Source organism: Pelodiscus sinensis, chromosome 2, assembly GCF_049634645.1.
Source record: "Pelodiscus sinensis isolate JC-2024 chromosome 2, ASM4963464v1, whole genome shotgun sequence".
NCBI classification, from domain to species: domain Eukaryota; kingdom Metazoa; phylum Chordata; order Testudines; family Trionychidae; genus Pelodiscus; species Pelodiscus sinensis.
The window spans coordinates 87,186,501-87,202,173 of NC_134712.1; the positions used below are offsets into that span (position 1 = coordinate 87,186,501).

The 15,673-nt window shown below is 41.7% G+C and overlaps 1 protein-coding gene across 1 annotated transcript; it reads left to right on the top strand.

Moving 5' to 3' along the window:
• The first annotated feature begins 1,030 nt into the window (after nucleotides 1-1,030).
• On the top strand, nucleotides 1,031-14,280 carry CIDEA (cell death inducing DFFA like effector a). The gene is made up of 5 exons (XM_006117490.4): nucleotides 1,031-1,162; nucleotides 4,762-4,918; nucleotides 5,937-6,083; nucleotides 10,796-10,977; nucleotides 13,621-14,280. The coding sequence occupies exons 1-5, from the start codon at nucleotides 1,125-1,127 to the stop codon at nucleotides 13,739-13,741; spliced, it is 645 nt and encodes a 214-aa protein (XP_006117552.1). The 5' UTR covers nucleotides 1,031-1,124; the 3' UTR covers nucleotides 13,742-14,280.
• Nucleotides 14,281-15,673: the final 1,393 nt, after the last annotated feature.

Below are 15,673 nucleotides of genomic sequence, written 5' to 3' on the forward strand. Positions count from 1 at the left end.
TTGTATAACCATTTCTGTATATCCTTAGCAAAAATATAAAAGTGAGTCCTTTAGGCAAATTTCCTTTTAATTCTCTAGTGGACAACAGCTGCCATAACTGACTTGTGTCCTGATTCTACAGTGTCTTGGAAACTTTTATACTCAATTTACATGTGGGTGACCACTACCATTTTAACGTGCAATTTGTTTTATAGTCACTCTACAGTCTACAGAGATGCAAATGACTACATCAGCTGCAGAAAATTCACACTATACTAGTCTCACCACTGCTCTATTTATCAAACTATGCCCATCTCAACCTACAGCCACCAGAAAACCTCCATAATCCCATCAAAATGCACGTAGGAACAACTATACAAACACAAACATTAGCAACATCAATAGAAAGCTATTTATTAAAAAGTAGCGAGGAAAAATTGTGGAAAAACCATAGCAAGGAAAATAAAGTGGCAATAAAGAGACCATCACTGAGCTACCATGGAATCAGAAACGGTCATCAGTGATAGATAAGCAGTGAGGGCCAAGCCCCGTTTATTCACTAATTCTAACAAAGATAAGTAAGAGGGATGGATGTGTGGTGTATCCAGATATCTGCCCTGAGAAACAACCAGGGTGGTTTGCATTCTCACAACAGCCAAACAACAACATGTTTTTATTCTGGGCATAGGTGCAGGAACTCTGAGGAGGGGAAGGTGCTGGCCCATCCCTTGGTTTGATGTGGTTTCTCTTCTATAAGGGATAGCAATTTAATTCCGTAACTCTCAGCAGCTCTATTATAAACATTGTTCCAGCCGCCTTGTATCTGGTCGTCTCCCCCTCCGGTGCCCTTCTCCTCCCAGTTGCCATCACCCTTCCCCCCCCCCCCACACCTCTCGGACCCACCCCTTCTCCTCAGCCCCCCTCACTTCCCTGCAGCCCTTTCCCTCCCGCACGCACCTCTAGTGGGCGTGGCTGAGCGTGGCGGGAGGGGAAGAGGTCTCGCAAGAGGGGGGCAGTGGGCGTGGCTTCCTAGGAGTGGGCGTGGTTCGCTCGGGCGGGGGCGGGGCTAGCTGCCGAGAAGGAGCGGTATAAATTGCGGCGGCGGCGGGCAGCTCCTGCTCTGCTGGTTCGGGACCCGGCTGGGGATGGCGAGCGCTCGGGACTACGCCGGCTCCCTGGTGCGGTGAGTGAGCGAGCGCGTGTCCCTGGGGCGCGCCGGCCCGAGCCTCCCCCTGCACATAGTGCAAGGGGGCAGCCCGTGGAGCCGCCGAGGAGTCTGCTTCCTAACCCCTCCCGCCCCAATCCCGGGGGGTCCCGCAGCCCGGCTTGTCTCTCACTCGAAGCCTGTCGGTAACTCTCCCCATGTTGCCAGGCGTCCTGGAAGGAAACCTCACTACTCCCCTCCCCCCCGCGCGGAATAAAAAGCTGCAGGATTAGCTGGTAGCGATGCTTTTCCTGCTGAAAACCCGTGCAACCGAGCTAAACTGGCATCTTGCGCCCTCTGAACCGGCAGGGAGAAGAGCTGGAACGGGTCAGCTGTTTCCTTGTGAAAAGCAGCCGCAACATAGTTGCGCGTTTCTTGCACTGAAAAAGGAAACGTTGTTTAGCGTCTCCTTTCAGCCTCTCTTCTTTAAGAACAAAGATTTGGGTCAAGTGTCTCAACAGTGCTCAAACAGCATGAGTACAGTTAGCTCCAGGGCTTCTGCAGTAACTGTAGGTACTGCTAACAGATCCCAATGTGTGAGCCTCTAGACTGAAAGAAAACAGTTGTTTGGCTCCTAACTGTCATTGTAAATCTACAAGAAGATAATCTTAAATATTAAGATACCCAAAATCTTGATTTGGTCTTGTGTTCTATGGCATCTGAAAGTTTTCTATGGCAAAACTGAGAGTTTTGTTATAATTTTGACATTCTGGAATTTGATTCTGTACTTGGTTCCCAACACTTGCTTCTTAAGCAGATTTCAAAGATAGTAGCAAATCAAAAGTTATTTCACCCCAATGAAATATAGGGGAGTATAATCTAGCAAATAATACATATTAGTACTATAATCTAGCCTATAGTATATGCTAAATTGGATGTCATGCTGAGACAGTTTAAGACTTATGGGTTATTAGCCTCCTTAGATTTTAGGTATAACTTAAGACGGGGGGAGGGGAGGAGAGGTCTGTTCATGTTGTAGCCATTTAATTGTCTAAAAAGGCAGGAGTATTCTTAAACTTTTTTAGTTCCTGCTTTCCTTTTGTACATGATAATGAATATAAACTAGATAATTCACAGAATTTTAGAGCGAATTACTGAAGTAATATTCTATAGCACATAGCCTTCCTCAAACACTAACTGCATCACTTCTAGGTGACTCACTCCCCTGACGCTAAATTAAGTCCTGTTAGTCAATGTATTCTAATCTAAAGGTCACAAACACTCCATAGATTGGAGTAAAAAATTGCACAAAACCAGAGTATGACAGAAGGCTGTTGCACCATATCACGTAGACAGTCATGCTTGCAGACAATGTACAGGGTGTCTTAAACCTTGCAGCCAACAGTGTGCACAGGGATTGCTGTAGGGTACCGCCCACTGAAAAGTAGCTGAATTCAGGGATCCTAAATGTCTCCCTTATAAAAACATATGTTTGGAATTCTGTGAAGAATTTTGGCTTTTAATGTGATCCTATGGCTTTGTGTTCGATCCAAAATGAGGCAATGCATTTTGATACTACAGGTTGGCCCTTCCTTGTCCAGCACCCTGGGGACCTGACCTGTAGTATCAAAATGCATTGCCTCATTTTGGATCAAACACAAATGGATCGAACAGGCTTGGGCTCTGGCCTGCTGGAGCTCCCTAGGATGGCGCTCCCCCCTCCTGCTCTGGTCTCCCCAGGGATGGGGTTTGCACTGCCAGGCACCAGGGCTCTCTGCTCCAACAACATCTGTGGTCCTACTGGACCACAGGTGTTGCTAACCAGAGAATTTCAGATTTCAGAGGTTCAACCTGTACTGGAGGATTTGGGTGCCAAAATTGGGCAATTAGTAGCACAATCATGTAAGCTCAGTTCTTGAACTGTATAATCTGAACCCTAGCTCTTACTTGGCTTTGATGCCTAACCTAAAGCCCACATGGTGCTTCCTTGTTCTGTCAGATGCTTAGTGAGCCATAATATATGCCTTGACCTTGTGCTTTTTCTTATGCTTTGTCTTCTGCCTGAACAAATTCCCTTCCTGGCAAAATAAGAGTTTGCAAGATCTAATGCAGCTTAGTATTTAGAAAGTAAACCATGACACTTGGTATCTTCAAATCTCAACTGTTCTACTAGTCTTGTAGAGTCCTTCTGATTGAAACTAGCACAGATACTAGCAAAATAACTTTATACAAAAGGGATATATGATGTCCTGTTGTCTGAAGTTGCAGACAGCTCCCTACTTGAGGGGCCTTAAGCTTGTTAACTAGTACGAAAATTCTTATTTGTGTGGTCCAAATCTAGTCCATATTGCTACCATTCAAAAGGTAAAAACTGATCACTTGTAGACTGTGCAACACATTCATCATAAGGCATAAAATAGTAAGAGCAAATAACTAAATCACAATCTTTACTGTATTTTTTTGGTAGAAATCTGTAAGGGAGAAGAAAAATCTCCATTCAAGTACACTAGTATGACGGGGGAAAGTTATTTTCACTATACCTGATCGTTACCAGTGATGCTTAGTACCTCATGAGCTGAATTTTTTTTTCCCCCATTTGAACAGCAATCCGGAAAGCAATGCTTCAACTACACATGGAATAAATAATAATCAAAAGATACTTCATTTCTTGAATGAAGTGAATCTCAAACTAAGACTATGTTGCTGATTTTGAAAAACAAAGCCAATACATAGTGGAGGAAATATCTGGCCAAAATTAAAATGATCAGGAACTAGAACCAAAATATAACTTGATAGAAAGATTGCTAGTTTTGATTTATAGACTTAGTCCATGCATCCTCAGCTGAATTAAATGGGCTGAAAAACAATCTGATCATATGTACTACACCAAATCTAACTTGAGCCAAATAATTACATCAAACTGAACACTAGTATTTTAAATACTACAGTATATAATTCCAATAGCTAAGCTACCTGAAGTAGCAACTTGCTGCATAACTGGCAGACTTTCAAATCTTGACAAAGCAAATACAGCAGAGAAGTAATGGCTTCAATATTAAAATTGATACTAAGTACTAGCTAGCTTGCCTCTTGTAATGAGCATCTAAACTTCCAGTGCTTTGGTGTTGAAATAATGGAAGCTACCCAGGCAAATCCCTGCTTCATAGCAGGTGGATATGGAAGCACTGATGGGACCCACAGCCCTGTACGTATTATGTACTAAAATAAATCTGGCCTGCCTTAAAGCCCTTCTAGATTTCATACAGCTCTGGGGAGGCAGCCAATGAGACTGCTTCTTACAGATAAGGAAAATAATGGTGGGAAAGTAAACTAATTTGGAAAGAGAGCTGCTCTAAGCAATATCCAATTAAGTCATTGTAAACAGGACTGACACTGCTTGATCTCGGTGTTGACCTGGCCAAGCTGGTCCCAGGCTTGTATCCAGTTCTAAAACTGAAAACAGTTTTCTTGCCAAGTAAAAAAACTAAATACTCTGCAATTTTACTGAAACAACTTTGATCCCTGAACCTAAAGAAATTTGTCTGGCCTCAACTGACCTGTAAACTACATATGAGCAGTATCTTGGGAATGCATACATCACAACGATTTCTCAATGTTTTAGTTTAACTGTTTTTTAGGTCTCTGGTATCCGTGGGAGCATCTGTGGGATCAGTGACAAGACAGACCCTGTTCCCACCTCTTGTACCTGCAGCCCGACCCTTCCGTGTATCAAATCATGACCGCAGCAACCGAAAAGGAATTGTTGCAAGCAGCCTGCAGGAACTCATTAGCAAGGTATATCAAACATTTGGTTGAGATTTAAAGCTACTTGTCAATAAGAACATAATATGTAGGTCTTCTGGGCTCAATTCTGCATAAGAGCAAAACTCATTTTAGCCTGGGCAAATCAAATGGCTGAAATGTAGGCTGTTGTGTTAGAATTCAATACCTCAAACCTGGCCTATATCTTAAGCCTGGTCTACACTACGTGGGCGCGTCAAAGTAAGAGCAGCAGCTCAAGCTACGTAGAGTACATTAACTCCAGCCATGTATCAAGATTCACACAGCAGAAGGCAGATAGGACCAAATGCTCCTATTGGCTTCCCTTATTCATGAGGTGCAGGAGTACCAGGTGTCAATCATGGCACCCATTGAGTTTGATTAGTGAGTATATACTACATCCACTAAACTGAACTCCAGAAGATGGACTGTAGTAGTGTCAATCTTCTGTGTGGTGTGGATGTACCCTTACATTCCAATACATCTCTTTAGAAACCCTGGTAGCGAAGATATTTAGTGTCAAATTTAGAAGGAAACTTCATTCAAACATAGCATAGCCTTTCTGCAAAGAGAGATTTGAAATACTGTTTCAAAACTAATATGATGAAGTCTTGCTCTAAAACTCCACTAATTGGCTTGTGGAGCTATACTTCATGTCCTATAGCTGGATTTCTCCTTAAAACTAACACTTTCCTTTTAAATACAGTATCAAAGCCTGCTTACATTACTGAGACACAGATGCTGTGAGTATAAAACTTCCAGAATAACTTACTTAGGTGGTGAGGTGAGGAAAGCATGACTAGTCTCCAGAATACAGGACCATGGTGCCAAATTAGATTTTACAACTCTTCCTTGGTGTGGAAGCTGCAAGAGATCTGTATGTGTAAAACAGCAGCAAATCAGTATCTTCATATGGTGTTAGATTTACTCTGCAAATGAGCAAGAGGTTGCTCTCCTTAAATCTTAAGTTAATTCCTTCTGTCTGGTTAAGCAGATGGCATTCTGAATTAGATCCATCTACTACTTATTGTAGGCCCTAGATGCCTTGCTGATCACTGCTGGACTAATTACTCTAGTTTTGGAGGAAGATGGCACAGTTGTGGATACTGAAGAGTTCTTTCAGTCCTTGGGAGATAATACACACTTCGTGCTTCTAGAAAAAGGACAGAAGTGGACACAAGTAAGTGTTAACATCTCTTTTGTATCTTTTGGGGATCACCTTTGGCTTAAGGAGAATTGTGGCTGCTGGAAATGGGGCAAGGGGAAGAATGGGAGAAAAAACTACCTTCAAAGAAGGCTGGGTATCCCTGCTTTCTATGCTAAAAATGCAAAGTCTTACTAGAGGGCTAGAAATAAGGAGTTCTTCTGGCTGTCAGCTGAACAGACTGAAAACCTGGCATAAATCGGAATTAAACATGTAACAGGCATCTCCAAGGTAAAAAAAAAAATCCATTTTTGCTCATGTCTGTCTACTATACTACAATGTAGAAGTGTGACTTTTTCTCTAGTCAAAGGGAACTAAACACATTTTTGGCATCAAACAAGCGAAACCGACTTTAGGGGAAAAGGCTAAAAAAGCATGATGGGTCACATTAAAGCAAAAACCAATGTGTGATTACAGCATAATCTAAAATGGAGGTGTGAAACTTAATATTCTGAGCATGTTAAATACTCTGTAGAAGTTACTAACTTTACAAAATTCTGCATTATTCCACTTACAGAATATCAGAGTGGCTAAAGCTTGCCACGAAACTAGATGAACAATTCTAGATTTTTTTTTTTTTTGTGGCATAAAAATACTTCACGATGAATGACTTGATTTACCTAATACTACTTCTCTTGTGACTAAAGGCTCCCAATTTTCTGACCATGAGAATAGTCCTAATGCAATTATGGCTCTTCTGTTAAATAAGAACTCCTCCCTAGAAAAACAAATTGCTTGTGCTTGTCAGACAAAGGCTAGCTGTAACATTTGTCTCCTTAGAATGTTCATGGATGACAAGCCTTAAATTTGTAACCTCTCAAACTAGAACCTAGGTTGTAGGCTCCTGTGTATTAACCATGATTGCCTCAATAGGCCTGTGTTGCAGGAACAGCTCCTAAGGAGCAGAACTGCAGGTATTGGGCAGTAGTCTCCAGTGACCAGGCTGCCTTCACAACCCATGTCCTGATTCTTTAACAACTAGGAACATCACACAGGCCATTTCAAAATTTACTTTTGGCTATTCGGACTTATCTATCTAGAGCTCACCATCCCCTTCATGTTAGCCAGGCAGATTTAACTTTATTTTTTCAAACTTCTGACACTCTCCTTTGAAGAGAAAGTGGGACTTGCTGTTTTTGTCCCTTTGGTTTTAAACTTAGTCTCTGGCAGATGGCCCTTTCTCAACTAACAGCCCAGAAATAATGTTCATATTGGTTCTAGAAGTGTTCTCTTCCAAAGAATCCTGTCTGCAGTTATTGTGGTGGGAGCTAAGCAGGAACCACCACTAGATCAGCCTCCCCAGACATGGTTCATAGTAGGAATGTTAGATAGTGTGGGTGGGGACAGCAGCCAGTGCACTCTGGCCCCAATCTAATAGAGGCAGCAGCAGACCCTGTCCATGGGGGTCCAAGTTCCCCAGACAGAGGCTGCCTCGAAGCAGCCAGGAAGAGCCCAGTGGCCAGGCTGGCCTCAGACAGAGGATGGCCCAGCAGCAGAGCAGTGGAATGCAGAGCAGCTTCTGTTCATGGGGGAGTTTTTTTGGGGGGGGGGGGCATAGACGGGCTACTTTGAAGCAACCTTCTCTGCTCTCTCCCACGATGCTGCCTTTGACAGAGGAAGCAGTGTGGAAGGAGCAGGTGGCACTGGAGCCAATGCTGGGGGGAACTGGCTTTTAAGCTAGCCCCCCCAGCTCCTGCTCGTCCACCCCCAGCTGCCTCTGATAGAGGCGGCAGGAGGTGGGAAATGTGAGTAGTGGACTAGATTAACAAATAAGCCTAGGCTTAGCTGTTAACCATCTAGTTAACTACTAATTGACATCCCTAGTCCATAGTCAAACTACCCTTATGAAAACTGAACAATTGCATCTATAAATTAGAGAAGCCCCATATTTCTAGGAAAGAAGCTTATGAATTAGAGTACAGAGGAGAGCAATAAAAATAATCTTAAAAAAAAAACCTGACCTATAAGGAAAAGCTAAAACCTGGGCAAATATAGTCCTGGAAAAACCCCAAGGAGAAACCAGATTAGCTGCTGAATACATTAAGGGCTGTTTATAAAGAGAATGGGGGAGCGGGGAAGCAGAATCAACTTTTCTATGCCCATTGAAGGTAGGACAAGAAGTTCTGAACTTAATCTAAAGCAAAGGAATTGTACATTGGTTGGTTAAAAGGGGTTTTCTAACGTTTAACCATAATTAAGCTCTGGAAAAAACTTCCAAAGGAGGTTGTAGAACCCTCCTCATCGAAGGTTTTTAACAAGGTTGGATGAGCCTGTCAGGAATGGTTTGGTTTACTTGGTTCTGTCTCCAGCATAGTGGGCTGGACTTCAGTTTGAGGTAATTTCTAGCTCTGTATTTCTGATTCTGACTCCAGTGATCTATATACAGGCGACCCCGGACTTATGATTCCCCCACATTTACGACCGTCTTGCTCCAGCTGCTACTTCCCCCAGCACAGCCCCCAGCTAGCTGACTCGGGGAGCAGCTCGTGCTGCAGAACATGACTCCCAGAAGGCAAAGCTGGCCAGGAACGGAAACCCCATTTTTATCATTGCTCCTATGGGGGGGAAGAAGGGGTTCAACTTACAACCTAATTGGTTCCTGGAGAACCGTTATAAGTGCAGGAGTTGCCTGTATATAATTGCAAAATGAGGAACATGGCTGTCATACTTCATCTGCCAGTATTGAACTTAAAAGGCTATTAAAAATAGCATGAATTAGCTAACAAGCATGCTGTCAGAATACTTCTAAAACATAGTTCTGAATGTTTAAAATTTCTCCTGTGAAAGGGAGACAAACTCTAAGCATTTACTATGGTCAATCAAAGCAAAAAGAAAAGATGAGCAGTCAAACATAAACATTAGTGAGGTCAAATTGTCCTGGTAACTTGTATTTTAGCCTTTCTTGTGCATTGTTTACTAGATAAAATTGCAAAGCTGCTCAAGGCAGTCTTTTTGTTTAAAAATAGTGATAAGTGTTATACAAAGCATTCCATAAGGACATTGTTAAATTTCTCCTTTAAAATACAGGATCTATCCACTAGGTGTCTCCCTAGAACATGGGACTGCTGCACATGGGACTGCTGCACACACTTCTCCCTGACAAGCAGCTTTTCATAATAATGTAGACTATGAATGTAAAATCAAGTTTAATGTTAACTGGTTAATTTAACCAGTTAACATTAAACAGGGATCCTGAATGTGGGTGGCTGCTCCAGCCTGGCTGCTATCTTTCCTCCCTTTCTTCCCCCTAGGATTGCCAGGTGTCCAGTTTTGACCTGGACAGTCCAGTATTTTCTGAATATTTTTACCAGACACATGAAATGTCTGGTATTTTCTGGGTTTTTTTCATGGCCAGGAGGTAAAATATACTGGACACCTGGCAACCCTACACACTTGGCAACTGGGCCCAGCCCCCCACCCTCCTCCCTCAGGTACTGGCCCCCCTGCTTACCTGGTTTCACAGGGAAGCTCCCTTCTTGCTGCTTGACCAAAAAACCAAGATGGCTGCTGGCAAAAAACCTCAAGACCAGAGCAAGGGGAAGCAGTGCCTTCCCTGGATCTTAGTGTTCAACCTTCCCTCTTTCTATCCCTGGCCTATTCTGAGTCTGCATGCAATTAAAGGGGCCATATTGTTTTAATGCTGGTTTTTGTTTTGTTTGTTTGTTGCTTAACTCTTGGAGTCCTTTTTTTGGTTCTCCTCCCCTATTTCCCCCCAACAGAATTTTTTCTCCTTTTTGGGGGGGAGAGGGTGTTCAGTATTTTTGTTGAAACAATCTGGCAACCCTACTCCCTTTCCCTCCCCTCCCCCCAGCTGGCTGGCCCTGTGCCCTTACAGTCTTACTCCAGTCAGACCCCCATGGCAGCTACAGGCAGGGGGGCTACTTCCAGGTGCTGGTTAACTGGTTACCATAAGCATCACCATTCTCATCCCTGGTATAGACCTCCTCTGAGGATCTCAGAATTTAACAGTTGAAGGGAGCTTGCTTCTGAACCACTATTCCCATTTCCCTTTTTAAAACTTACTTAAATACAACTTAGTGCTGTTCTGTGTCTAAATACCATCATGCTGGTTTCTTCTAGTGGCTTATTATAGGGTGAGTGGGAGACTTTAAATCTTAGTAACAAGGATTGGGTCCACAAATCAACAACTAGCCTATTCCAAGGCCCAGGCACCATGCAGCTGGGCCAAATTTTGGACAGCTTGACTCCTGGCTACTTTAAAATATTACTAGTCTGTTTGCTGGAGCAGGCCACTTAAAGCAATCTCTCTATAGCTGGTGGTTTATGCCAAAACTGGTGGTGGTGTGCCAATACAGCTGGCTTGCTAGTAACTTGAACATGTCACTAGTGTCGTAATCCTGCTGGAACTTGGCCCTGGTAACTTAAGGATTCTTGGATCAACTTGGGGCAAGAGTCTGACTACAAAGAAAAGCAATATTTCACATACACAAATTACATCTTGAAAGGAGTATCCATTAATATGTAAATGATTTACAATCCTCTGTTAGGCCTTAAATTAAGTCACTATGAAAGCTGTAACTTGTGGCAAATACCTTGTAACAACTACTTGGATTCATGTACCACAACAATAATGTTGCTTAGAATAGCAGTATTATCTAGTATCACTGAGTGTATTCTCTATGCCATCCACTGATTATAATATCAAACTAAATGTCTCTTCAAATTAGGGAGAAAACTATATCACCTCTGTACGGCAGACTAAGAAAATGGGGGTAGCTAACATTACCCTGGACTTGTACAAGCTGAATCCAAAGGACTTTATTGGCTGCCTAAACATTAAAGCTACTTTCTATGAAATCTACTCTGTGTCCTATGACATCAAATGTATGGGAGCAAAAACTGTGCTGCGGTAAGTATGCATTCTGATTAGTTCGTTGAACTACAGTAGATGTAGACCGAAATAAGTCTCAAAGGAGCACAAACATTAGATGAGCCAACAATGAAGATACTACCTGGTTACACATGTCAGCAGTAGAAGCAAAGACATGCTTATACAATTCCTGCCTAACATAGCACACGGCAATAGAATTCTTTCCTTTTTTTACCATGTGACTCTTGATATCAGGGTGGCCCGTCCATATAGGCGAACTAGGCGGTCGCCTAGGGCGCCAAGTTAAATGGGGCACCAAATGGTGGCACGATATCATTGAGGGGTATGGAGGTGGGGGCACCGATTGCATGGTTTGTGTAGGGTGCGAGTTGCTGGCAGGTAGTCTAGGGCCACCCTTGCTTGATACTGTTAAAGCTAAGACTATAGTAGAAATTAAGAAAACCTTACTAGAAGAGTAAGAACTTCTAGTTATTGAATGCATATAGTAAACAGTAGACAGCACATGGACTATCATGTAATTAACATGCTGAAAAGGGTGCCAAGTTCCCTTAGTTGAAATCAAAACTACTTCAGTGCAGTACACTGAAGGAATGAATAACCTCCAGGCTCTTCCCATGTTCTGTATAATAGGATCAGTCTCTTTCTGAAAGGGAGGTAGACAATAGAGGAATGGGGGTAATGTGCACTTCCCCTCCCCCGATGAATTTTGCATATCTGAATAAGACTGTGGGATGTCTTGATTCCCACGTGAAATGCATCTTCCTGATACACTCAACCCAATGGCTCTGTATCCCCTCAAATACTGGAATGCAGAAACTGCAACAGCATGCATTGACACTTCCTGGTTGCAGATAAGCTTTTAGTCTATGCTAGTTTTAGGCTATCTCCTAACGTTTGGTTTCTTCTTCTTGGATTTAAATGAGGATAGAGCATAACTGGAGCAAACCTTTGCCAAGCACTGATTTCAGCAGAATTGGATGGGTAAAACAGTGCAGAACCTTGTTTAACAACTAAACACTGCCTCCTTGTGACAAATGGGGACTAATTCCATATGTCAGTCTTTAAAGCCCATTAACAGTTGTAGGTTTGGGCTCTAATAGTGGAAGTTGCATTATATAAAGGGACTTTTAAACAACAGTTCCTCCAGACTTTCGCTGAAGCTCCTGGGAAGCTGACACAGGAAGTGCAAAAAAGCATCAAGAAAACAGCTGAGGTATAGTACTGGAAGTCCCACTACAAGCATAGCTATACTATAAAAAGGCAGTTCTAAGACCAAGACAAGCAAATTCTTCTCCAGAGCTCATTGAAGGAAGTGAAGTCTATCCCAAATGAAGGCAAACTCTGCACTGGATTCTCAAGACAGTCCTTTAAAATGTGTTCTGCTAATTCTGAAGTCTTGTACTCTTCCCTCCCAGTTACTTGGAGAGTTCAAACATTCACTTGGCAGACAAGGAGCCCCCCACATGCTGTCAAACTTGATGAAATTTCTGTTTCTTATTGTCATATTGAAGAAAATCAAATGCCCAGACTAATCTCTCAATCGCTAAATATGCCACTTGTACCCATGGCCAGTTGTCACACATACTGCAGCTGTTGTAAGACTCAGCTGCATGGAGGCCTAAGAAGGCTGCAGCTGGTTCCATAGTCACTTGGCCACTTTGAGAAGAACAAACTGTAGCATGTCAAGCAGGTGCCTTTATATATAACGAAAGAATTGTTTAAAGCACTGCCAAGTTCCTGAGATCTTTATTCTACTCTTGCACAGTGAATTGCTGACTGCAAAATCTAAACTGTTTTTCTGTTGAGAGAACAGGTTTAGAGAAGTCTTTTATGTTTACAAATCTAACTCAGTTCCTGGTCTGATGGCCTAGTTTTTCTCATTCTTAGAAAATTCCACTCTCCTTTAATCAGTGGCTGGAAGCTGATGCACAATACCAACAGCGTCATAAACACCCAATGTGTTCAGCTTTATCCTCTATATACCCCTGGAATTCATGGGTCTCGATTATATCTTAATGCTCACATTTCCTTAATTTTATGGGTCTGTATTTAAACTTCTGGCAGGCACCAAGATCAGTATTTCAAGCTGCTAATTAATTCTGGAGTGTAAGCAGCAATACTCCGAATTGAGGACAAATTTAAAACTCTTAGCTCCAGTTCAGTGTAGCCAAACAATCCAGTGTGATTGCTCCAGTGTAACATCTGGCCAGTATTTTCATAGACATGTCAGTGGTTCTGTAGCTGGCACTCCTCCTTACTTCCCACCTTGTTATATATTAATATGTGAGACAAATGCTGCAGGGCTCAGATTGACTTCCTGCTTACCTCTGTTACTAATGGAAACATGGCAATCCCAGTAAGGTATCTGTAGCATTCTGCTAAAACTATTAACTGCTTGGTCTGCATAACCAAAGTTTCTCTTGCAGGGCCTATCTCTGCTATGCAAACAGCTTCCTCCTCAGTTAGAGGTGCTTATATAAAGTGGCTGTAGAATCAGGCCTTCCTGTAGTGCTGTTTTACATTGCGAAACAATGGCTAGAAGTGCATAGAATGAAGAGTCTTAAACATGACTCATCTTAGAAGAACCTGTCTTTAAACAAGATGCAGCTGTCTAAGACTTCTTTTTTTAGAAATGACTTTGTTCAATTTTTCCTCTTCTAGGAGAGTGCTTCGGTTAATGTCCCATATGGCACAAATAACTGGACAGTTTCTTCTCTACACTGGATCTTATGTGTTGCAACTGATGGGTGAATATGAGGAAGATGGCATGTGTACAAACTGAAGGCAGTAGTTACTAGCATTCTCACTTCTGATGTCGGTGGCACCTTTTCACTCCACACGTTCTCCTGTCCACTTATAAAGATGGCATGTCTTGTGGTTTCATGATCTTAAATTATAAAGTAGATGAGTGTCCATTAAAGTGAACCTAACATGAACTTAATCTTTGTCCTTTGGCATACTTGCAGAGCTTTTCATTGTAAGACAATGATGAAACAATTGTAAATGATCGGAGTCTTCTTTTATGCAGTGAATGAAAAGAGGCCTAATGCCTAGAAATTAGACAGATGTTCCCCCTACACAGATATCCAAAATGAAGATAAGGTATACATGGAAGCAGGGACTTTTTAAAGTACTAATTTCTCCTACATGGATCAGAAGGTAACCAACCATGTTGCACCCTTCTGAATGGATTCTGTAACTTTTAAGTTTGTCCTCAGTACTGTTCATATTAGTGTTCATAACCTTGGTACTCAAATTCCCAGTCAACTTGTATGTTTTCTCTATCTGTAAATAAATAACTTGTGTTTTAGTATCATTGGATCTGGTGTCAAACTCTTTAATTAATCTGACAGTGGAAATAGTTGCCCTTATGTTAAGGCTGGCATACAGGCTGGCATACAGTTGTTACATGACAATACTAATGTGTATAACCATTGTCCTGTATAATTTCAGTATGTTTACCAAAGTAAATACAGCCTTCCATGCTGATGCACTGCTAACTGTGCTGCTTTAACTGGCATTTGGAAGCCACTACAAACGGATCTCAATGTAAATCTACACTTGCTTAACTTGCATTTCTCAATTCAGTATTGACAATTTCCAGCCTTGCATTGAATAAACTGGCTTAATCTCTCATGGCTACAGTGCTTTCAAGCTCATTTCTCTAAATCAATGAGATTGAGTATCCTTAGAAATACTTAAAGGTCAAATACCTTATCTTAATATCAATCAGAATTGTCCACAATAGACTGCTCTTAATCTTTACTAGATTAAGTAGTTTTGCTCACTGTTTGGTGCCCTATTAAAAAAAAAAAATTGATAAGTGCACCATTTCAGTACACTATCAAGCAAAAAGACAATGCAAACAAATTGTATCTATAGAAAATATAACATGGCCTAGTAAATTCTGGAGGCAGCGTAAGGCACCTTACCAGTTCCAACAGAACATAAACTACCTAAACTAAAAGGGAAACCCAAGTTTAAAATTTAGTAAGTATAAACTAGATAAATCCATGCACATCCTCCGGTATCCTCAACATCACATGTTTTTTGTCTTAATGTTTATAAAGTACTTTGAATAGCATCACAGTTGAAAATTTCAAGTGTAAATTTTTTCAAAAAAATTTACAAGTCATTCTGTTAGTGGAATAGGTGGTCGGTCTTTTTTATTATTGGCAACAGAAATATACATGTGGTGGGTCCTTTGGGGTTGCCACCCAGTTTAGTTTAACTGTTTCCGACTCCTCTCATTAGTCTAGGTAGTCATCAATCACTTATTTGATAAGACAAAAAACAGGCCTAACGAGATGGCTTATTAGGTGATGAGCTTTCCGTGGGCCAGACCCACTTCCTCAGATGGAAGTGGGTCTGGCCCGCAAAAGCTCATCACCTAATAAACCATCTTGTTAGTCTTTAAAGTGCTACATAGTCCTGTTTTTTTGTTTCAGCTACACCAGACTAACATGGCTACATTTCTATCATTATTTGAGAAGAATTTTTATGTCTATAGGGAAGTAAAGCAGCTTACACTGCAGGAACAAGCATTTGATTTGCAAGTTCTTTATTTACCAATTTGTGAGGTTTTAAAAAAATACTTCTCTCTCCTCCACCCCAAATTTCTAATGTTTACAACTAAATAAGAATACAGAGGCATGACTGTCTGGTGAGTGAATGAAAGGGACTATAGACTGGCTATTTTACTGGGCAAGTACAA

Bases quoted from the DNA above. Each gene is read 5' to 3' on its own strand.
- CIDEA (XM_006117490.4), top strand. From the start codon at position 1,125: ATGGCGAGCGCTCGGGACTACGCCGGCTCCCTGGTGCG. The intron at 1,163-4,761 runs GTGAGTGAGCGA...ACTGTTTTTTAG, and splicing joins TACGCCGGCTCCCTGGTGCG to GTCTCTGGTATCCGTGGGAG. The intron at 6,084-10,795 runs GTAAGTGTTAAC...TCTTCAAATTAG, and splicing joins AAGGACAGAAGTGGACACAA to GGAGAAAACTATATCACCTC.